We start from the raw sequence: 23354 nt of genomic DNA, 5'->3' as shown, positions 1-23354 counted from the left end.
AGTCTAAAGTAGAGTGGTGCAGTCTTCACTGGCACAGAGTAGAGTGCTGCAGAGTGCAGAGGCATAGAGATCAGTGGTGCAGTCTAAAGTAGAGTGGTGCAGTCTTCACTGGCACAGAGTAGAGTGCTGCAGAGTGCAGAGGCATAGAGATCAGTGATGCAGACTAAAGTAGAGTGGTGCAGTCTTCACTGGCACAGAGTAGAGTGCTGCAGAGTGCAGAGGCATAGAGATCAGTGGCGCAGACTAAAGTAGAGTGGTGCAGTCTTCACTGGCACAGAGTAGAGTGCTGCAGAGTGCAGAGGCATAGAGATCAGTGGTGCAGTCTAAAGTAGAGTGGTGCAGTGTTCACTGGCACAGAGTAGAGTGCTGCAGTGTGCAGAGGCATAGAGATCAGTGGCGCAGACTAAAGTAGAGTGGTGCAGTCTTCACTGGCACAGAGTAGAGTGCTGCAGAGTGCAGAGGCATAGAGATCAGTGGTGCAGACTAAAGTAGAGTGGTTCAGTCTTCACTGGCACAGAGTAGAGTGCTGCAGAGGCATAGAGATCAGTGGCGCAGACTAAAGTAGAGTGGTGCAGTCTTCACTGGCACAGAGTAGAGTGCTGCAGAGTGCAGAGGCATAGAGATCAGTGGTGCAGACTAAAGTAGAGTGGTGCAGTCTTCACTGGCACAGAGTAGAGTGCTGCAGAGTGCAGAGGCATAGAGATCAGTGGCGCAGACTAAAGTAGAGTGGTGCAGTCTTCACTGGCACAGAGTAGAGTGCTGCAGAGTGCAGAGGCATAGAGATCAGTGGCGCAGACTAAAGTAGAGTGGTGCAGTCTTCACTGGCACAGAGTAGAGTGCTGCAGAGTGCGGAGGCATAGAGATCAGTGGTGCAGACTAAAGTAGAGTGGTGCAGTCTTCACTGGCACAGAGTAGAGTGCTGCAGAGTGTGGAGGCATAGAGATCAGTGGCGCAGACTAAAGTAGAGTGGTGCAGTCTTCACTGGCACAGAGTAGAGTGCTGCAGAGTGCAGAGGCATAGAGATCAGTGGTGCAGACTAAAGTAGAGTGGTGCAGTCTTCACTGGCACAGAGTAGAGTGCTGCAGAGTGCGGAGGCATAGAGATCAGTGGTGCAGACTAAAGTAGAGTGGTGCAGTGTTCAATGACACAGAGTAGAGTGCTGCAGAGTGCGGAGGCATAGAGATCAGTGGCGCAGACTAAAGTAGAGTGGTGCAGTCTTCACTGGCACAGAGTAGAGTGCTGCAGAGTGCGGAGGCATAGAGATCAGTGGTGCAGTCTAAAGTAGAGTGGTGCAGGGTTCACTGGCACAGAGTAGAGTGCTGCAGAGTGCGGAGGCATAGAGATCAGTGGTGCAGACTAAAGTAGAGGGCTGCAGTCTTCACTGGCACAGAGTAGAGTGCTGCAGAGTGCGGAGGCATAGAGATCAGTGATGCAGACTAAAGTAGAGTGCTGCAGTCTTCACTGGCACAGAGTAGAGTGCTGCATAGTGCAGAGGCATAGAGATCAGTGGTGAAGTCTAAAGTAGAGTGGTGCAGTCTTCACTGGCACAGAGTAGAGTGCTGCAGACTGCAGAGGCATAGAGATCAGTGGTGCAGACTAAAGTAGAGTGGTGCAGTCTTCACTGGCACAGAGTAGAGTGCTGCAGAGTGCAGAGGCATAGAGATCAGTGGTGCAGACTAAAGTAGAGTGGTGCAGTCTTCACTGGCACAGAGTAGAGTGCTGCAGAGTGCAGAGGCATAGAGATCAGTGGTGCAGACTAAAGTAGAGTGGTGCAGTCTTCACTGGCACAGAGTAGAGTGCTGCAGAGTGCAGAGGCATAGAGATCAGTGGTGCAGTCTAAAGTAGAGTGGTGCAGTCTTCACTGGCACAGAGTAGAGTGCTGCAGACTGCAGAGGCATAGAGATCAGTGGTGCAGACTAAAGTAGAGTGCTGCAGTCTTCACTGGCACAGAGTAGAGTGCTGCAGAGTGCAGAGGCATAGAGATCAGTGGTGCAGTCTAAAGTAGAGTGGTGCAGTCTTCACTGGCACAGAGTAGAGTGCTGCAGACTGCAGAGGCATAGAGATCAGTGGTGCAGACTAAAGTAGAGTGGTGCAGTCTTCACTGGCACAGAGTAGAGTGCTGCAGAGTGCAGAGGCATAGAGATCAGTGGTGCAGACTAAAGTAGAGTGGTGCAGTCTTCACTGGCACAGAGTAGAGTGCTGCAGAGTGCAGAGGCATAGAGATCAGTGGCGCAGACTAAAGTAGAGTGGTGCAGTCTTCACTGGCACAGAGTAGAGTGCTGCAGAGTGCAGAGGCATAGAGATCAGTGGCGCAGACTAAAGTAGAGTGGTGCAGTCTTCACTGGCACAGAGTAGAGTGCTGCAGAGTGCAGAGGCATAGAGATCAGTGGCGCAGTCTAAAGTAGAGTGGTGCAGTCTTCACTGGCACAGAGTAGAGTGCTGCAGAGTGCAGAGGCATAGAGATCAGTGGCGCAGACTAAAGTAGAGTGGTGCAGTCTTCACTGGCACAGAGTAGAGTGCTGCAGAGTGCAGAGGCATAGAGATCAGTGGCGCAGACTAAAGTAGAGTGGTGCAGTCTTCACTGGCACAGAGTAGAGTGCTGCAGAGTGCAGAGGCATAGAGATCAGTGGCGCAGTCTAAAGTAGAGTGGTGCAGTCTTCACTGGCACAGAGTAGAGTGCTGCAGAGTGCAGAGGCATAGAGATCAGTGTCGCAGACTAAAGTAGAGTGCTGCAGTCTCCACTGGCACAGAGTAGAGTGCTGCAGAGTGCAGAGGCATAGAGATCAGTGGTGCGACTAAAGTAGAGTGGTGCAGTCTTCACTGGCACCGAGTAGAGTGCTGCAGAGTGCAGAGGCATAGAGATCAGTGGTGCAGACTAAAGTAGAGTGCTGCAGTCTTCACTGGCACAGAGTAGAGTGCTGCAGAGTGCAGAGGCATAGAGATCAGTGGTGCAGACTAAAGTAGAGTGGTGCAGTCTTCACTGGCACAGAGTAGAGTGCTGCAGAGTGCAGAGGCATAGAGATCAGTGGCGCAGACTAAAGTAGAGTGGTGCAGTCTTCACTGGCACAGAGTAGAGTGCTGCAGAGTGCAGAGGCATAGAGATCAGTGGCGCAGACTAAAGTAGAGTGGTGCAGTCTTCACTGGCACAGAGTAGAGTGCTGCAGAGTGCAGAGGCATATAGATCAGTGGTGCAGACTAAAGTAGAGTGGTGCAGTCTTCACTGGCACAGAGTAGAGTGCTGCAGAGTGCAGAGGCATAGAGATCAGTGCCGCAGACTAAAGTAGAGTGGTGCAGTCTTCACTGGCACAGAGTAGAGTGCTGCAGAGTGCAGAGGCATAGAGATCAGTGGCGCAGACTAAAGTAGAGTGGTGCAGTCTTCACTGGCACAGAGTAGAGTGCTGCAGAGTGCAGAGGCATAGAGATCAGTGGCGCAGACTAAAGTAGAGTGGTGCAGTTTTCACTGGCACAGAGTAGAGTGCTGCAGAGTGCAGAGGCATAGAGATCAGTGATGCAGACTAAAGTAGAGTGGTGCAGTCTTCACTGGCACAGAGTAGAGTGCTGCAGAGTGCAGAGGCATAGAGATCAGTGGTGCAGACTAAAGTAGAGTGCTGCAGTCTTCACTGGCACAGAGTAGAGTGCTGCAGAGTGCAGAGGCATAGAGATCAGTGGTGCAGTCTAAAGTAGAGTGGTGCAGGGTTCACTGGCACAGAGTAGAGTGCTGCAGAGTGCAGAGGCATAGAGATCAGTGGTGCAGACTAAAGTAGAGTGGTGCAGTCTTCACTGGCACAGAGTAGAGTGCTGCAGTGTGCAGAGGCATAGAGATCAGTGGTGCAGACTAAAGTAGAGTGGTGCAGTCTTCACTGGCACAGAGTAGAGTGCTGCAGAGTGCAGAGGCATAGAGATCAGTGGCGCAGACTAAAGTAGAGTGCTGCAGTCTTCACTGGCACAGAGTAGAGTGCTACAGAGTGCAGAGGCATAGAGATCAGTGGCGCAGACTAAAGTAGAGTGGTGCAGTCTTCACTGGCACAGAGTAGAGTGCTGCAGAGTGCGGAGGCATAGAGATCAGTGGCGCAGACTAAAGTAGAGTGGTGCAGTCTTCACTGGCACAGAGTAGAGTGCTGCAGAGTGCGGAGGCATAGAGATCAGTGATGCAGACTAAAGTAGAGTGCTGCAGTCTTCACTGGCACAGAGTAGAGTGCTGCAGAGTGCAGAGGCATAGAGATCAGTGGCGCAGTCTAAAGTAGAGTGGTGCAGTCTTCACTGGCACAGAGTAGAGTGCTGTAGAGTGCAGAGGCATAGAGATCAGTGGCGCAGACTAAAGTAGAGTGCTGCAGTCTTCACTGGCACAGAGTAGAGTGCTGCAGAGTGCAGAGGCATAGAGATCAGTGGCGCAGACTAAAGTAGAGTGGTGCAGTCTTCACTGGCACAGAGTAGAGTGCTGCAGAGTGCAGAGGCATATAGATCAGTGGCGCAGACTAAAGTAGAGTGGTGCAGTCTTCACTGGCAGAGAGTAGAGTGCTGCAGAGTGCAGAGGCATAGAGATCAGTGGCGCAGACTTAAGTAGAGTGGTGCAGTCTTCACTGGCACAGAGTAGAGTGCTGCAGAGTGCAGAGGCATAGAGATCAGTGGTGCAGACTAAAGTAGAGTGCTGCAGTCTTCACTGGCACAGAGTAGAGTGCTGCAGAGTGCAGAGGCATAGAGATCAGTGGTGCAGACTAAAGTAGAGTGGTGCAGTCTTCACTGGCACAGAGTAGAGTGCTGCAGAGTGCAGAGGCATAGAGATCAGTGATGCAGACTAAAGTAGAGTGGTGCAGTGTTCAATGACACAGAGTAGAGTGCTGCAGAGTGCGGAGGCATAGAGATCAGTGGTGCAGACTAAAGTAGAGTGGTGCAGTCTTCACTGGCACAGAGTAGAGTGCTGCAGAGTGCGGAGGCATAGAGATCAGTGGTGCAGTCTAAAGTAGAGTGGTGCAGGGTTCACTGGCACAGAGTAGAGTGCTGCAGAGTGCGGAGGCATAGAGATCAGTGGTGCAGACTAAAGTAGAGTGGTGCAGTCTTCACTGGCACAGAGTAGAGTGCTGCAGAGTGCGGAGGCATAGAGATCAGTGATGCAGACTAAAGTAGAGTGCTGCAGTCTTCACTTGCACAGAGTAGAGTGCTGCAGAGTGCAGAGGCATAGAGATCAGTGGTGCAGTCTAAAGTAGAGTGGTGCAGTCTTCACTGGCACAGAGTAGAGTGCTGCAGAGTGCAGAGGCATAGAGATCAGTGATGCAGACTAAAGTAGAGTGGTGCAGGGTTCACTGGCACAGAGTAGAGTGCTGCAGAGTGCGGAGGCATAGAGATCAGTGGCGCAGACTAAAGTAGAGTGGTGCAGTCTTCACTGGCACAGAGTAGAGTGCTGCAGAGTGCAGAGGCATAGAGATCAGTGGCGCAGACTAAAGTAGAGTGGTGCAGTCTTCACTGGCACAGAGTAGAGTGCTGCAGAGTGCAGAGGCATAGAGATCAGTGGCGCAGACTAAAGTAGAGTGGTGCAGTCTTCACTGGCACAGAGTAGAGTGCTGCAGAGTGCAGAGGCATAGAGATCAGTGGCGCAGTCTAAAGTAGAGTGCTGCAGTCTTCACTGGCACAGAGTAGAGTGCTGCAGAGTGCAGAGGCATAGAGATCAGTGGTGCAGACTAAAGTAGAGTGCTGCAGTCTTCACTGGCACAGAGTAGAGTGCTGCAGAGTGCAGAGGCATAGAGATCAGTGATGCAGACTAAAGTAGAGTGGTGCAGTCTTCACTGGCACAGAGTAGAGTGCTGCAGAGTGCAGAGGCATAGAGATCAGTGGCGCAGACTAAAGTAGAGTGGTGCAGTCTTCACTGGCACAGAGTAGAGTGCTGCAGAGTGCAGAGGCATAGAGATCAGTGGTGCAGACTAAAGTAGAGTGGTGCAGTCTTCACTGGCACAGAGTAGAGTGCTGCAGAGTGCAGAGGCATAGAGATCAGTGGCGCAGACTAAAGTAGAGTGGTGCAGTCTTCACTGGCACAGAGTAGAGTGCTGCAGAGTGCAGAGGCATATAGATCAGTGGCGCAGACTAAAGTAGAGTGGTGCAGTCTTCACTGGCACAGAGTAGAGTGCTGCAGAGTGCAGAGGCATAGAGATCAGTGGCGCAGACTAAAGTAGAGTGGTGCAGTCTTCACTGGCACAGAGTAGAGTGCTGCAGAGTGCAGAGGCATAGAGAACAGTGGTGCAGACTAAAGTAGAGTGCTGCAGTCTTCACTGGCACAGAGTAGAGTGCTGCAGAGTGCAGAGGCATAGAGATCAGTGGTGCAGACTAAAGTAGAGTGCTGCAGTCTTCACTGGCACAGAGTAGAGTGCTGCAGAGTGCAGAGGCATAGAGATCAGTGGTGCAGACTAAAGTAGAGTGCTGCAGTCTTCACTGGCACAGAGTAGAGTGCTGCAGAGTGCAGAGGCATAGAGATCAGTGGTGCAGACTAAAGTAGAGTGCTGCAGTCTTCACTGGCACAGAGTAGAGTGCTGCAGAGTGCAGAGGCATAGAGATCAGTGGTGCAGACTAAAGTAGAGTGGTGCAGTCTTCACTGGCACAGAGTAGAGTGCTGCAGAGTGCAGAGGCATAGAGATCAGTGGTGCAGACTAAAGTAGAGTGGTGCAGTCTTCACTGGCACAGAGTTCCGTGGTGCAGAGCTCAGTGGTGCAGATCTCAGTGGTGCAGATTAAAGTGCATTGGCGTACAGTTCAGTGGTTCTTAGTAGAGTGGTGTGGGGTACAGTGCTTTGGCATAGAGTTCAGTAACACATAGTAGAATAATGTGGCTTAGAGTGCATTAGCGTAGAGTGGTGCATAGTAAAGTGCAGTGACTCGGTATGGAGTGGAGCATAGTAAAGTGCAGTGACTCAGTATGGAGTGGAGCATAGTAAAGTGCAGTGACTCAGTGTGGAGTGGTGGAGGGTAAAGTGCAGTGACACAGTGTTGAGTGGTGCACAGTAGAGTGCAGTAAAGCAGTGTTGAGTGGTGCATAGTAAAGTGCAGTGATACAGTGTTGAATGATGCATAGCAGTGTGCAGTGACACAATGTGGAGTGGTGCATAGTAAAGTGCAGGGACGCAGTGGGGAGTGATGCACAGTATAGTGCAGTGATGTAGGTTGGAATGATGCATAGTAGAGTGCAGTGACACGGTGTCGAGTGGTGCATAGTAGAATGCAGTGATGCAGTTTTGAGTGCTGCATAGCATACTATAGTAGTGTTGTGGGGATATAGTACATTGGATTAGGGTGGTGTAGAGTGCAGTGGTCCTGATTAGCAAGGCCCCGGCCAGACTAAAGTCGATAAACCAGTGAAACACCGCAAAAAGTGGAGGTAACCATAGGAAGCAGATCCTACTCGCCTACAGTCACCTCAATGGAATCCTAATTTTACAGACAGGCACTCTGCTGGCCCGAGGTGGTTTTGTGTGTTTCCACCACGAATCCGACCACTGCGGTTGGGTTTTCACCTGCCCCGCCCACTACCACCGGTCTTTTGTGGCATCGTTCAGCAGCGGTCGAAATGTTTTGGTGGCTGATACTAATGAGACCACTGGTTTTGCCCCGGTACCAGCGGACCGTTGATTTCTGCTACCATGGTGGTCGGAATAGTTTCGCGACCACCATCCTAATAGACCCCTTAGCCCAGCCATGACGCATGTGCATTCCATGCAGTGCTGATGTTCTAGAGCTTTACACTAGGTCTCACAAAGGGGGCGGGGCTCAGCTCCTCACGAGCCCCAGTCCCTGCAGCAAAGTCCCCCTCTCCTCTCAGCTGCGCGTCCCCAAAGGAGTGTTATTACCCAGCATGCACCTGGGTTTCGATCCTTATTGTCTATTTTCCTCAATCTGTTATTATTCTATTCTTACTTTGCATAGAAGGGCTCCTCTGGGTAGTATTAAAGTCTTGACAGTACCGAAAACCACAATCAGTGCATCACATTTCATATTTAGACCTTGCGTTTGACCCGACCAATCACTTTTTACCTATAATGTCTACAAGTGTAGATGATATGTGACTCCTACACCTTCTAACCCTAATTTACTGTCACATATAAAGCATCGGATTGGCAGGGCAGACAATCGGCCATTGCCCGGGGGGCAGGAGGCCTTGGCCTGCTCGTAGCGCTTGACCCAAAAGGCTGCTGCAGCCTTAGAGGAAAGATCAAAGCGTATAATGTCCGGCTCATTGTCTTGTGCAGTAGGACAACAGGCCAAACTAGGTGGGCATCGCATGTGGGGGTCTCCCTGAGTGGGCACAGCATGTGGGGGTCTCCCTGAGCGGGCACAGCATGTTGGGGTCTCCCTGAGAGGGCACAGCATGTGGGGTCTCACTGAGTGGGCACAGCATGTGGTGAGTCCACTCCCTTCCCGAGTCTCTCAGCGTGGGAATGAGGCCTGTATGAGTGGTTGTGCTCTTTTTCAGCATCACAGCTAGCAGTAATGTTACCTGGGGTGGGGGTCTGTGCCTGTCACAGCTGGCAGTAATGTTACCTGGGGTGGGGGTCTGTGCCTGTCACAGCTGGCAGTAATGTTACCTGGGGTGGGGGTCTGTGCCTGTCACAGCTGGCAGTAATGTTACCTGGGGTGGGGGTCCGTGCCCGTCACAGCTGGCAGTAATGTTACCTGGGGTGGGGGTCTGTGCCTGTCACAGCTGGCAGTAATGTTACCTGGGGTGGGGGTCTGTGCCTGTCACAGCTGGCAGTAATGTTACCTGGGGTGGGGGTCCGTGCCCGTCACAGCTGGCAGTAATGTTACCTGGGGTGGGGGTCCGTGCCCGTCACAGCTGGCAGTAATGTTACCTGGGGTGGGGGTCTGTGCCTGTCACAGCTGGCAGTAATGTTACCTGGGGTGGGGGTCCGTGCCCGTCACAGCTGGCAGTAATGTTACCTGGGGTGGGGTGAGGGGGCTGTGCCCGTCACAGCTGGCAGTAATGTTACCTGGGGTGGGTGAGGGGGCTGTGCCCGTCACAGCTGGCAGTAATGTTACCTGGGGGTGGGGTGAGGGGGCTGTGCCCGTCACAGCTAGCAGTAATGTTACCTGGGGTTGGTGAGGGGGCTGTGCCCATCACAGCTGGCAGTAATGTTACCTGCGGTGGGTGAGGGGGCTGTGCCCGTCACAGCTGGCAGTAATGTTACCTGGGGTGGGTGAGGGGGCTGTGCCCGTCACAGCTAGCAGTAATGTTACCTGGGGTGGGGGTCTGTGCCTGTCACAGCTGGCAGTAATGTTACCTGGGGTGGGGGTCCGTGCCCGTCACAGCTGGCAGTAATGTTACCTGGGGTGGGGTGAGGGGGCTGTGCCCGTCACAGCTGGCAGTAATGTTACCTGGGGTGGGTGAGGGGGCTGTGCCCGTCACAGCTGGCAGTAATGTTACCTGGGGGTGGGGTGAGGGGGCTGTGCCCGTCACAGCTAGCAGTAATGTTACCTGGGGTTGGTGAGGGGGCTGTGCCCATCACAGCTGGCAGTAATGTTACCTGGGGTGGGTGAGGGGGCTGTGCCCGTCACAGCTGGCAGTAATGTTACCTGGGGTGGGTGAGGGGGCTGTGCCCGTCACAGCTAGCAGTAATGTTACCTGGGGTGGGTGAGGGTGCTGTGCCCGTCACAGCTGGCAGTAATGTTAACTGGGGTGGGTGAGGGGGCTGTGCCCGTCACAGCTAGCGGTAATGTTACCTGGGGTGGGTGAGGGGGCTGTGCCCGTCACAGCTAGCAGTAATGTTACCTGGGGGTGGGGTGAGGGGGCTGTGTCCGTCACAGCTAGCGGTAATGTTACCTGGGGGGAGAGAGGGCTGTGCCCGTCACAGCTGGCAGTAATGTTACCTGGGGTGGGTGAGGGGGCTGTGCCCGTCACAGCTGGCAGTAATGTTACCTGGGGTGGGGGGAGAGCGGGCTGTGCCCGTCACAGCTGCAGTAATGTTACCTGGGGTGTGTGAGGGGGCTGTGCCCATCACAACTGGCAGTAATGTTACCTGGGGTGGGTGAGGGGGCTGTGCCCGTTACAGCTGGCAGTAATGGTACATGGGGTGGGTGAGGGGGGCTGTGCCCGTCACAGCTGGCAGTAATGTTACCTGGGGTGGGGTGAGGGGGCTGTGCCCGTCACAGCTGGCAGCAATGTTACCTGGGGTGGGTGAGGGGGCTGTGCCCATCACAGCTAGCATTAATGTTACCTGGGGTGGGTGAGGGGGCTGTGCCTCTCACAGCTGGCAGTAATGTTACCTGGGGTGGGGTGAGAAGGCTGTGCCCGTCACAGCTAGCGGTAATGTTACCTGGGGTGGGTGAGAGGGCTGTGCATGTCACAGCTGGCAGTAATGTTACCTGGGGTGGGGGGTGAGGGGACTGTTCCCGTCATATCTGGCAGTAATGTTACCTGGGGTGGGTGAGGGGGCTGTGCCTGTCACAGCTGGCAGCAATGTTACCTGGGGTGGGTGAGGGGGCTGTGCCCGTCACAGCTGGCAGTAATGTTACCTGGGGGGGAGAGAGGGCTGTGCCCGTCACAGCTAGCAGTAATGTTACCTGGGGTGGGTGAGGGGGCTGTGCCTGTCACAGCTGGCAGTAATGTTACCTGGGGGGGAGAGAGGGCTGTGCCTGTCACAGCTAGCAGTAATGTTACCTGGGGGTGGGGTGAGGGGGCTGTGCTCTTTTTGAGCATCACAGCTGGCAGTAATGTTACCTGGGGTGGGTGAGAGGGCTGTGCCTGTCACACCTGGCAGTAATGTTACCTGGGGGGGAGAGAGGGCTGTGCCCGTCACAGCTAGCAGTAATGTTACCTGGGGTGGGTGAGGGGGCTGTGCCTGTCACAGCTGGCAGTAATGTTACCTGGGGGGGAGAGAGGGCTGTGCCTGTCACAGCTAGCAGTAATGTTACCTGGGGGTGGGGTGAGGGGGCTGTGCTCTTTTTGAGCATCACAGCTGGCAGTAATGTTACCTGGGGTGGGTGAGAGGGCTGTGCCTGTCACACCTGGCAGTAATGTTACATGGTTTGGGTGAGAGGGCTGTGCCTGTCACAGCTGGTAGTAATGTTACCTGGGGTGGGGTGAGAAGGCTGTGCCCATCACAGCTAGCAGTAATGTTACCTGGGGGGAGAGAGGGCTGTGCCCGTCACAGCTGGCAGTAATGTTACCTGGGGTGGGTGAGGGGGCTGTGCCCGTCACAGCTAGCAGTAATGTTACCTGGGGGTGGGGTGAGGGGGCTGTGCCCGTCACAGCTAGGAGTAATGTTACCTGGGGTGGGTGAGGGGCTGTGCCCGTCACAGCTAGCAGTAATGTTACCTGGGGTGGGGTGAGGGGGCTGTGCCCGTCACAGCTAGCAGTAATGTTACCTGGGGTGGGTGAGGGGGCTGTGCCCGTCACAGCTGGCAGTAATGTTATCTGGGGGTGGGGGCTGTGCCCGTCACAGCTAGCAGTAATTTTACCTGGGGGGAGAGAGGGCTGTGCCCGTCACAGCTAACAGTAATGCTACCTGGGGTGGCGTGAGGGGGCTGTGCCCGTCACAGCTGGCAGCTGGACAACAACGCACACAACTGCAAGGAACTATTCAGCATTGTGAAAGAGCTCTCCAACCCCAACGCCGGAAACAACGACATCATCCCATCGCAAGACCTCTGCAACTCCCTCGCCTCCTACTTCCACAACTAGATCGCGGACATTCACAACAGCTTCGGCGCTCAACCGACGCACGCCACGACCGAACCACCGCCCACCACCACCATCCACGCCTGGACTCCGATCAGCACCGAAGACACCGTCCGCATGATGAACTCCATCCACTCACGCTGTCATCGCACCCCACCTGCGGGACATCATCAACACCTCCTTCAACACCGCCACCTTCCCAGAGAGCTGGAAGCACGCCGAACTCAGCGCCCTGCTAAAGAAACCTACAGCAGACCCCACCGAACTCAAGAATTACCGCCCCATCTCGCTCCTCCCGTTCCCAGCCAAAGTCATCGAGAAGACCGTCAACAAACAGCTGGCCGCCTTCCTCGAGACGAATGGATCCCTCGACCCCTCACAATCTCGCTTCCGAGCCAACCACAGCATCGAGACCGCCCTCATCGCTGCCACCGATGACATCCGAGCCCTGATGGACAACGGAGAAACAGTGGCCCTTATCCTCCTAGACCTCTCCGCTGCATTCGACACTGTCTGCCACCGCACCCTAGTGCAGCGCCTCAGCAACGTCGGAATACAGGAGAAGGCTCTGGAATGGATCATCTCCTTCCTCGACGGAAGAACGCAGCGAGTCCGCCTACCACCGTACAAGTCAGAGGCCACAGAAGTCATCTGCGGCGTCCCTCAAGGATCCTCGCTGAGCCCCACCCTCTTCAACGTCTACATGAGCCCCCTCGCGGCCATCGCACGCCAGCACAACCTCAACATCATCTCCTACGCTGACGACACCCAGCTGATCCTCTCCCTGACCAACGACCCCGCCGCCGCCAGAGCCAACCTTCACGAAGGGATGAAAGACGTAGCCGAGTGGATGACGACCAGCCGCCTGAAACTGAACTCAGACAAGACGGAAGTCCTCATCCTGGGTTCCTCACCCTCCGCCTGGGACGACTCCTGGTGGCCCCCCGCCCTGGGCACCGCACCCAAACCGACAGACCACGCACGCAACCTGGGATTCATCTTGGACTCCTCCCTCACCATGACCAGACAAGTCAACGCCGTCTCCTCGTCATGCTTCAACATCCTGCGCATGCTACGGAAGATCTTCCGGTGGATCCCCACCGAGACCAGGAAGACGGTCACCCAGGCCCTCGTCACCAGCCGACTGGACTACGGCAACGCCCTCTACGCCGGAACCACCGCGAAGCTCCAGAAAAGACTCCAGCGGATCCAGAACACCTCAGCACGACTCATCCTGGACATCCCCCGCCGCAGCCACATCTCTGGACACCTTAGAGACCTGCACTGGCTCCCGGTCAACAAGAGAATCACCTTCCGGCTCCTCACCCACGCACACAAAGCCCTACACAACCAAGGACCAGGATACCTCAACAGCCGCCTCAACTTCTACGGTCCCAAACGCCAGCTTCGATCGACCAGCCACGCCCTCGCCGCCGTCCCCCGCATCCGAAGAGCCACCACAGGAGGAAGGTCCTTCTCCTACCTGGCCGCCAAGACTTGGAACTCCCTTCCGACCCACCTGCGCCTGACCCAGGACCACCTCGCCTTCAGGAAGCAGCTCAAGACCTGGCTGTTCGAGCAGTAGCGGACCCCCTCCCCCCAGCACCTTGAGACCCTCCGGGTGAGTAGTGCGCTATATAAATGCTCTGATTGATTGATTGATTAAATAACCTCCTAACCCCCCACCCCCTAATCCCACCCCTCAACCTAACTTCCTGCCTGCCCCATCGCGCGAACCCCCCGGGGGAAAGACTGGTCTGTCGACCTGCTTCACCCGGGGGCCGCACTGGGCCTGTGGGTCTACCCGAGTGCTGTGCCAGCCACACGGAAGGTAAAGAAAAGGGAACTAGTCCAGTTGTGTAGCGCTCCCTAGGGGAGGCTTTGTTTTTAGCGTATCTAAAATACGGGGTGCAATGCCTCGGTGGGGGCATAAAGGCAATATTCTCACCCTTCTTTACGCGGGCATTAATTAGCCCAGGTTTACCGCCTCAGCAGGCGACAGACAGATATTTGTTTTTCCTGAGGAGTACTGATTGATGAGGCGTGGCAGGGGAGGGGTTTGGGAAGAAGAAAGCAAATTGCCAAGGCATGTGTGAATTCCTGGAGAAGGCCTCCCCTGTCTCTAAGCCTCACTTGTGTATCAATTACCTGCCGGGGATAATGTTAAATATTTAATTCATGCACCTGTTGTTTGTGCTGTCTCTGCAACTTTGCAGACACTAGACTGACCCATGGACAATTGTCCAGCATGACCCCAAAGTGAACATGCAGGGGGAGGAGGGGGGACTGCGCTCCTCACTTCTAGGAGCAATAATTGCTACCATATGGCGGCGCTCGATCCCGCAAGTGAATCATCACACATGCACATGTTGCCATTGATGGCAATGGAATGCGTGAACGTTTTTGGCTGAAAACCCAAAGTGATTGCAAAAGGTCTTTTTGCCTTTCAGCGCATGAGCACTGCATAGGCGAGACCAAAAAACGGAAAGCCTTCAGGATTCTGATGTCTGCTCTAAGCGTTCTTTTCAGGATACTGACAGTAAACAAGCAGAGAGAGGAGTTGATCGGACTACTGAAGAAGGAGGAGTACAGCAGGAAAGGTGAAACAGGATGTATAACTGAAATCAGAGTAAACCGGGAAGAGAAAAGTTAGGACTATAAGACTCCAGTTAAGAAGAAGAAAGTAACAGGACTTCCTAAGAAATATGGCGATATGGGTACAAGTTCTGCTGAGGAACAGAACTTGGGTGAAAGTGCTTCTTAACAGCGCAGTAGAAGTCACAATAGAGCGACAGATGCTTCTGAGGTTTTTGGTAGTGAATCCAATTGATGAATTCATACGAGTTGAGATTCTAGATAAGCTTTCAAAATCTCCTGATTAAAGCAGTCCTCTGGACACAATTATCTAAGGATTGTGACATCACATAAGCTGGAAGAGAAGCACGTTCAGGGGGGGTAGTAATTAGGGTAGCTGTTTTTTATAGTACCTGAAGACATCAGGAAACTTTACACCAGTGAATGGGATGTTAAACAGGCTTCTGCCCCATCTGGAAACCAAGCTGATGGAATAAACAAAATATATACAAACTTGGAACACTAAGACCAACCTAGTTCTCAGAGTCATACAAAGCTATTCAGGCTATATCTATGTGCCGTACAATGAGGAACAGGCCATTCATGTAGCGTACAAGTATTTTCCAGTCAAAGCATGTTTGCACCCATTGAAAAAGTTCTTGCAGCTGTGCAAACAACTATTCTGAAGGAGCGCCCTGTGACGCAGGGAAAAGTCATAATTGGGAGTTCTCTTGTACCAGCTCTTGAGGCAGCCATCAAGGCAGGCATTCCTAATGCTGGCATCCTACACCCGAAGTGGATGCAATAGGCCTCTGTGAGAAGTTGGCCTGATAGGTGATGTTTCCAATTCTGGAACCACCTATTATCAGACCAAACAATCCCTTATGGTGTCTGGTTGTAAGTCAACCTTATTAGACAAGCTATCCTAGGGGTAGCATGGACTAAGCAGCCTAAAGGCTTAACTTAAGAGGTCGTGTTAAGCGAGCTGTTTTACCACATACAATCCTGTAATATCAAATGAAAGGACACCACACAAGTATATATTATAAAAATATATGTATTTATTACTAAAAACAATCCCCAGTATTCTTTATGAATAAAGGGGCACAAGCGTTAAATCAAAAGCACTGTTTAAACATACAAAGTTGCACAATTATGGATGAGGGCAGGGGGCCACTCAAACCGGATCACTGACATAATATCGACGACACAAATATCGAGATACACAAATATCGAGTCAAAAATATCGATTGACAAAATATCGACTCCCTATCTTCAAACAGGTAAGTACCAAAATATCGACTCCAAAATATCGACTTACAAAAATATAGACTGTCAAAATATCGATTTTTTTAAATGTCTTAAAATTAAGTTAAAACTAATATAGTAATAAATATATTTAATATAAACTTAGAAATAATTAATAAAAAAATGTAATTTTAATAAATAATTTATATAATTAAAAAAATTATATCACCAAAAATTACACACACATATATATATATATATATATATATATATATATGTATATATATATATATATATATATATATATATAAACATATTATTAAATAAACATATATAACATTTTAGAAAATGTTTAAAATGTATTGTTACAACTATAGTGAGTTCAACATTAGCAAAAGTGTTGGATAGCGTAGAGGTAAAATTTACTACTCCCACTCCAGTGGGTGCAACAGTAGGGAAAGCGCTGGATAGCGTAGAGGTTAAAATTACTATTCCCACTCCAGGGATGTATGACGTTACAACGCATACTTTTACAACGCCTACCATTACAACAAAACTTTTACAACGCAAAAACTTTTACAACGCATACATTTACAACGCAAGATTTTACAACGCATATACCTTTACAACGCATACCATTACAACGTAAGTATTGGTAAGTATATAATAATTTTTTGAATATAAATTAATAAAAAATATTATAATATAATTTAATATAATTTAATTTTATTAAATAAATTTAGTTTAAATGTAATTTTACTTTATTTTTACAAAGTACCCCTGTACCCCAAAAACCCAAAACTGACCCTGAACCCTAAAAATACCCCTTTACCCATAAACTGAAAACTGACCCTGAACCCTAAAAATACCCCTTTACCCGAAAACTGACCCTGAACCCTAAAAATACCCCTTTACCCGAAAACTGACCCTGAACCCTAAAAATACCCCTTTACCCCAAAAACTGAAAACTGACCCTGAACCCTAAAAATACCCCTTTACCCAAAAACTGAAAACTGACCCTGAACCCTAAAAATACCCCTTCACCCCAAAAACTGAAAACTGACCCTGAACCCTAAAAATACCCCTTTACCCCAAAAACTGAAAACTGACCCTGAACCCTAAAAATACCCCTTTACCCCAAAAACTGAAAACTGACCCTGAACCCTAGAAATACCCCTTTACCCAAAAACTGAAAACTGACCCTGAACCCTAAAAATACCCCTTTACCCAAAAACTGAAAACTGACCCTGAACCCTAAAAATACCCCTTTACCTAAAAACTGAAAACTGACCCTGATCCCTAAAAATACCCCTTTACCCCAAAAACTGAAAACTGACCCTGAACCCTAAAAATACCCCTTTACCCAAAACTGAAAACTGACCCTGAACCCTAAAAATACCCCTTTACCCAAAAACTGAAAACTGACCCTGAACCCTAAAATTAAAATATTTATCAATTAATCAATTATAATTAATTACCAATTATATTTTAATTAATTACCAATTAATAATTAATTAACAATTAATTCTAAATAAATATCAATAAATAAATTAACATATTTAATTAATTATAATTAAATTACTTCCCACCCTATTCCCCTATAAACCCACAACCCGCTACAGAAAATAAATTACTAAAATTAAAATATTTATCAATTAATCAATTATAATGAATTACCAATTATATTTTAATTAATTACCAATTAATAATTAATTAACAATTAATTCTAAATAAATATCAATAAATAAATTAACATATTTAATTAATTATAATTAAATTACTTCCCACCCTATTCCCCTATAAACCCACAACCCGCTACAGAAAATAAATTACTAAAATTAAAATATTTATCAATTAATCAATTATAATTAATTACCAATTATATTTTAATTAATTACCAATTAATAATTAATTAACAAATAATTCTAAATATATATCAATAAATAAATTAACATATTTAATTAATTAGAATTAAATTACTTCCCACCCTATTCCCCTATAAACCCACAACCCGCTACAGACTTATATTACACAAAAAATAAAAATTATTATTAACTTACCTTAAATTCGATATTTTTGTTGTCTATATTATGTCTAGTCGATATTATGTCCATTCTATATTTTTGATTCGATATTATGTCCATTCTATTCGATATTAATTTTCTCTAGTCGATATTTTTGTTGTCTATATTATGTCTAGTCGATATTCTGTCCATTCTATATTTTTTACTCGATATTCTGTCCAGTCGAAATAAAAGACTCGATATTATGACTGTACACCACTCAAACCATATACTAAACAAGTGGTATAAGAGATGCCACTCGAGCAGTGGTTAGGCCTAGGGCCTAGGGAATCGCTGGGAGCAGTCAGGACAAGCAATGCTGAAGTCGGGAATGGCCCTCGGGATTCGGGAGATGTGCGGAAAGCGCACGCATGCACCAATGTTAACCAATGGTGCGTAAAAGTTGTAAAGTTAAAGTTTAAGGACACTTCCGCTGAACCTAGATGGATAAAACTTAACACACAGACCCTAGAGATGTGCACCAGTGTGGGAACACCGGCGGAGCAAAGTTACCTCACCCACAGGAAGTGGGTGCACAGGGTCGAAGTGGCGTCGGGTTTTGACACGCAGGCTCTTGGTGCTTGAAGCTGAAAGGGCTGCAGGCGGGTTAAAGATGAAGTGTCCGGTGGAGTCCAAGGGTGGACTCAAGTCGAAGAGTACCTGAAAGCAGAGGGGACAGAGTCTGGGTCACTCAGCAGTGACCAGGGTGGAACCAGGACGGAACCAGGCAATGTCGGGCGCAATCAGGTGGTCGTCGAGGAGCTTCTCTCCGCTGTCACGTGGGCTCTGGGGCATCTGCGACGTCCAGGAGCAGGTCACGATCTGTCCCACGCAGGCTCTCACCGTCGGTGCAGTCGGCTTCAAGTTTGGAGCAAACAATCCTTGGCAAGAGCAATCCACGCGGGATTGGAAGATTGCTTCTCACTCGGACCAGGAAGGTCAGAGTCGGGGCTCCTGTTCAGGGGAGCTGGTGTGGATCTGGAGCAACCAGATTCACGAGTCTTCTTAGTAGTTTCGTCGGCACAGGGACCACTAGCCAGCTGGCAAGTGACCGGGCCAACGCGTTGAGCCAAATAGAGCAGAAGGGCCCCACGCAGCACTCGTCGAGTGTGGAGGGCTGAACTTCGGCTCAGGAGTAGCTCAGGGTGGGGGCTTCTCAAACCCCGGTGTACAGCTTCGAGGGTCACTCGTGGGCTGCACGGTCAGCGTCTCGTGGTCAATTCAAGATGGCGTGCCCCACGCTTCCGGTCGCCTCCACGGGTCTCAGCTTTGCAGGGACTGTGGATCGGGCTGTTAGAAGGCAGGCAGGCTTGATCTCGTCGATCTCAGTCGCTCGAGTTCCGGCGGGAACTGCAACTAAGTAGACGTCGAGGGCTGGATGGTGCCTGCTGCTGCAGGGTGGTCACTCCTTGACCACAAGGGAGATTCTTCGGGCTTCCACGTTGAGATGGAGGGCGAAGGGTCCAGAATTTCGTTTCAAATGTTTCTTCCAGGAAATCTGATGTGCATTGGCACTGCTCCCACTCTTATTCGAATCTGGGGGGCGTGATTACCTGCTAGGTCCCCCCCTATGGGTGGGACCCAGGAAGTGGGTGGATACACCCCCTTCCTTTGATCCTGGCCGCCCTGGCACGAGGGCTGGAGTGCCCCAGAACCGGTTTGGCCGGATTATGCAAGGGGCAGCCTTGTGCGCCCCAAGCAGTGTCTGGTTTCTTTCAAACCTCCCTGCTACAATCCACTATCTCCTGTCTGGAGGGCGGTGACACCCTCCTGTGACAGGAAACCCTTTGTCCGGGTCCCATTTGGTCGAGTTTCGGTCAACTGCAGGGGTCCAGACATTTGTCTGTGGCAGAGGCATCCATTTTGTGGATCTTAAGGTCTTTGGAGAAATTAACCGCATTTAAGTAAAGCAACATGTCTTACCCCTCTAGAGGGGTGGAATGCTATCCCCGTCGCCAGAACTGGCGAGGGGATAGTATTCCAAATCGTATGACACCTTACACGACATGTTTTGATAAAGCCAAACCAAAGTTGCTATATAACCGCGAGGATTATAAGGCACTTAAGAGTATATGGTATGGCATTATCCTGAAACAGCTTAGGGAGTTGTTCCCGACAGCTGCAGACAGGCTCAGCTCATGCTAGAGCTCCATCTCACATGAAACCACGCACTCTGCCTCCAGGATTGATGAGGCCTTCCATAGGAGTGGCTCACAGGTTAATATGTGTCCAGATATAGGTTTAGATATAGGTATACTATATCTAAGCAAGGGGTGATTACACCACCTTACCCCAGCTGAGTGATCAGCCAGTTGTGTCAATTTAAGAACCAGCCAGGGGTGGCAAAAGATATGCTGCAGCCCCTGGTAGGCCTTGGTGGCTCCTATGCCCTGGGCACCTATAGTGCATTATACAGGGGCTGACAAGGAGTCCATTTCCAATTGTGGTATGTACCTAGGGTACATGGAATCCATTTTACAGAGAGAGCAGATGGCCTGGGGCCCTGATTAGCAGGGAACCAGGTCAACTAAGTCGAAAAACCAGCTAAACACAGGCAAAAAATCTGGGGTAACCATAGTCAGGTAGCCACCTTCTTACAGCCTCTTCTTTAAGTGCTGTGGATGTACATTTTTAGTATGATCCCACTGTTCCTACACATGTTTTTCACCAATATAGACAACATTGTTCTCCAACTCCAAAACCATTACTCATTGAGATTTACCAGAGCGTCTCAACCAGTGAAAAGAACAAAATGGAAGTATTCTGCAGCCTCTGCGGCAGCACAAGGTTAGTGAAACAGGGTAAATTCCATCCACAGTGCACCAACACTAAGCTCCTCGGTGACAGAACTGAGCAACATGCATGACTACATGCCCTGATAATTGCAATACAAAAGTCTGACTCGCCAGTTCTCATACTGAGGGGAATATGTACAAGGAAATGGCACAGCTGGTCACTGCACAAATTTTGCAGCACCGCACTGCTTCATTTCCAAGAATATGGTGCACTCCTGTGTTTTTCTTAGCACTATAAATAGCTGCCTAGCACCAAAAAAGACACCCTGGTACCATAAAGCAAAGGTGCCTGCATTTCAGGGATGAATGTTTAAGTGTCCCTTCATGTACACAAACAATCAATAATGGTGATTTGCTACTTCTATGTGTGCTACAGAATGCATTGAAGTTGCAAATCACCATTATTTAATGATTATTTTTGTGCAGGAACGGGCACCATCCTGCACAAAAACAATAATGAATGGTGTTTTGCTCTTTCAATTTGTGATGCAGAATGGGATGGCATGCAGTTTCTGTGCTGCCTCAGATTTACACCTCCTTGGAAATCTGGGGCAGCGTCAAAAAGCAATGAGTGAGCGGTGGAACACCCACAGCAACACCCATCCCATATAAATACCTGCATGAAAGTGTACCATATTTACAAAGTGGCGTTAAGCCATGCAAAGTGGTTTAACGCCACTCTTTAAATATGTGCAGGGTATTCCACCACCAAAACTTTAAAAAAAAGTGATGTTCTGATGGCACAGTCCCCTTGTACATTTGCCCCTTAGTGTTCAATTAATTCTTCTGTAAGGGTGTGGCTATGTGCGACTCGGTGATGGCCACGTAGCAGAGGAGCTCCGCACCACCTGAGCCCTAAACCCCTCCATCCGCTAAAATAATCAGAGTCCTGTAGCGGGACTGCACTGCCCCGGACGCCGTAATCCCTCCCGGTCTGTTTCCTGTCCCCGATGGTGGCGCGGAATGGGGTCACGGCCGGTGGCGGACTACGGCCTTGCGGTGAAGCAGCAGCCCGCGGTACTTCTGGCCACCGCAGGGCACGCTCTGCTGGGCGGACTCGCGCTCAATCGAGGCCCCGGGCCAGGGCCTGGTCCACAACTCGGGCACCCGCCTTGTTGCTAGATCGGAGCTCTTGGAGGCTTCCCACCCTCGCACATCGCAGCGGAGGGCTGCACTGGGCACAAATGGATGGCCTGCTCCTGCAACCGGCTGGTCTCTGTGGACCCGGTGTGCTTGGCGGGGGGAAGACTGTGGAGGTCAGAGAAGACTGGAGCCTGAGTAGGCATGACGCTGGCAGGCTGGTGAGATAAGCCAGAGTCCAGTGACCTGTGGGGAGCCCCCCTGACCGGCGGTTGGTGCCCTATCCTCCTCCTGACATATCCAGCAGGCACCATACCTGAGTGACTGGTGGGATATCTGCACCTTCCCCTGCCTTTAGCCGTCTCCCGGTGACTGTTTTGTGGGAGATTGAGAGTGCTGCGCGGTAGCCAGGGCCCACGGCCGAAACAGGCATGGCCAGTGGAAGGGGCCCGTAGGCAAAGCAACAGAGCAAGCTGGACAAGTATACATGCCTGAAGAGCCTGGCCCCCGATCGATCTGTCTGGCAGGGATCCAGTGGAGGGTCAGAGAGCGTGCCCCCTGAACCATCCCTCAAAGATGTCATGGACACCTTCGCAGGGGAGCGCGTCTCAACGGACGCCATATCGGTGGAAGTGACTTGGATCAGGGCCGACATAGCTAAGACTCATGAAAAGGTCAAGCAGCTGGAAATAACCACTCAAAGTCTTGCGGATGAAGTCTCGCAGCTACAGACAGAGCTCCAGGACTTCCACAGCTTTAAAAAGTTTGCACTGGACAAGCTTGATGACCACGAAGGGCGTACCCGGAGCAATGATGTTCGCATCGTGGGTCTTCCTGAAAAATAGAAGGGGCAGACGCCGGACCTGTTTGTCGATTAGCTGGTGCTCCAACATCTCAAGCCGCGAGGACTCTCAAAATTCTTTGTGGTGGAATGGGCTCACCGCGTTCCGAGCAGCCGCCCCAAGCTGGGGGCTCCTCCCCAACCTATGTTGGCGAGACTCGTGAACTTCAGGGACCGGGACGTGATACTACAGCATGCCAGGAATTCGCTGCCTTTCCAGTACAAAAACTCAGCGGTCAGTTTTTTCCCGGATTTCACCCAGGCTGTCCAGAGGCAACGGCGATCGTTTTTGGCTGTCAAGAAATTCATGAGGGAAAAAGGACTGAAGTACTCCATGCTCCACCCCGCTAAGCTTAGAGTGGAGGCTAATGGGAAGGCATGGTTTTTTGATCAACCGGAGGTTGCGGCTGACTGGCTGGAGAGCTGGAGAGACCCTCTCCGCGTTGAGCCCAGTGCTTACTGCTGTTGGTGGTATGTGGGTTTATGTTTTATCCATCTGTTTGGAGTAACCCCGGGACACCTTTTGGGGAATAAATGTGGATGACATTGGGAGCGCGTCACTGTGAACATAGGTGTATTGACATGACTGCTTCTATGTCTTCCCATACTGCTCGGGGGCAGTCTCCTCACTCAGGACTAATGTATTGTGTGTTTTCTTCCTTTTTTGGGGGGGGGGGGTGGGTGGGTGGCGGTCCTTTATCCCTGCAATTCACTTGTGTTCTTTTTCTGGGGCGACAGGCACTCTGCTTAGTTGTTTTTTCGGCTAGTTGTAGGCCCGAGATGCAGGGAGGGGGGAGTTGGGACTGGGGCTGGGGCTGGGGCTGGGGCTGGGGGTGGTTTGTTTCTTGTTGTTTTATCGGCTTCAATTATGCACATGGTTGTGGTTGTGGTGGCGTCCTTCCTGGAGATCCTCATATCTGAGCACACATTAAGATTTCACTATGGGACTGCACCGGGATAAAAGTTTCACCTTGCTCAGCTGGAATGTCAACGGCCTGGGAGACAAGGTAAAATGTACGGTAGTCCTGCAATACATCAATCGACACTCACCGGATGTAGTCCTCCTCCAGGAGACACACCTGGTTTGTAATATGTGTAGGG

General features: G+C 50.6%; 1 protein-coding gene across 1 annotated transcript in view; it reads left to right on the top strand.

Moving 5' to 3' along the window:
• LOC147737175 (uncharacterized) overlaps window positions 1-20403 on the top strand; it is a 139799-nt gene extending 119396 nt beyond the window's left edge. The window contains exon 2 of the mRNA XM_086923031.1: window positions 20214-20403. Within this exon, the coding sequence (XP_086779157.1) occupies window positions 20214-20403 (190 nt within the window). The remainder of the gene's footprint in view (window positions 1-20213) is intronic.
• Window positions 20404-23354: the final 2951 nt, after the last annotated feature.

The sequence above is a fragment of the Lissotriton vulgaris genome, chromosome 1_1 (assembly GCF_964263255.1).
Source record: "Lissotriton vulgaris chromosome 1_1, aLisVul1.2, whole genome shotgun sequence".
In the NCBI taxonomy this organism is placed as follows: domain Eukaryota; kingdom Metazoa; phylum Chordata; class Amphibia; order Caudata; family Salamandridae; genus Lissotriton; species Lissotriton vulgaris.
The sequence above is the reverse complement of the archived record's forward strand: the minus strand, read 5'-3'. Positions and strand labels throughout refer to the sequence as shown.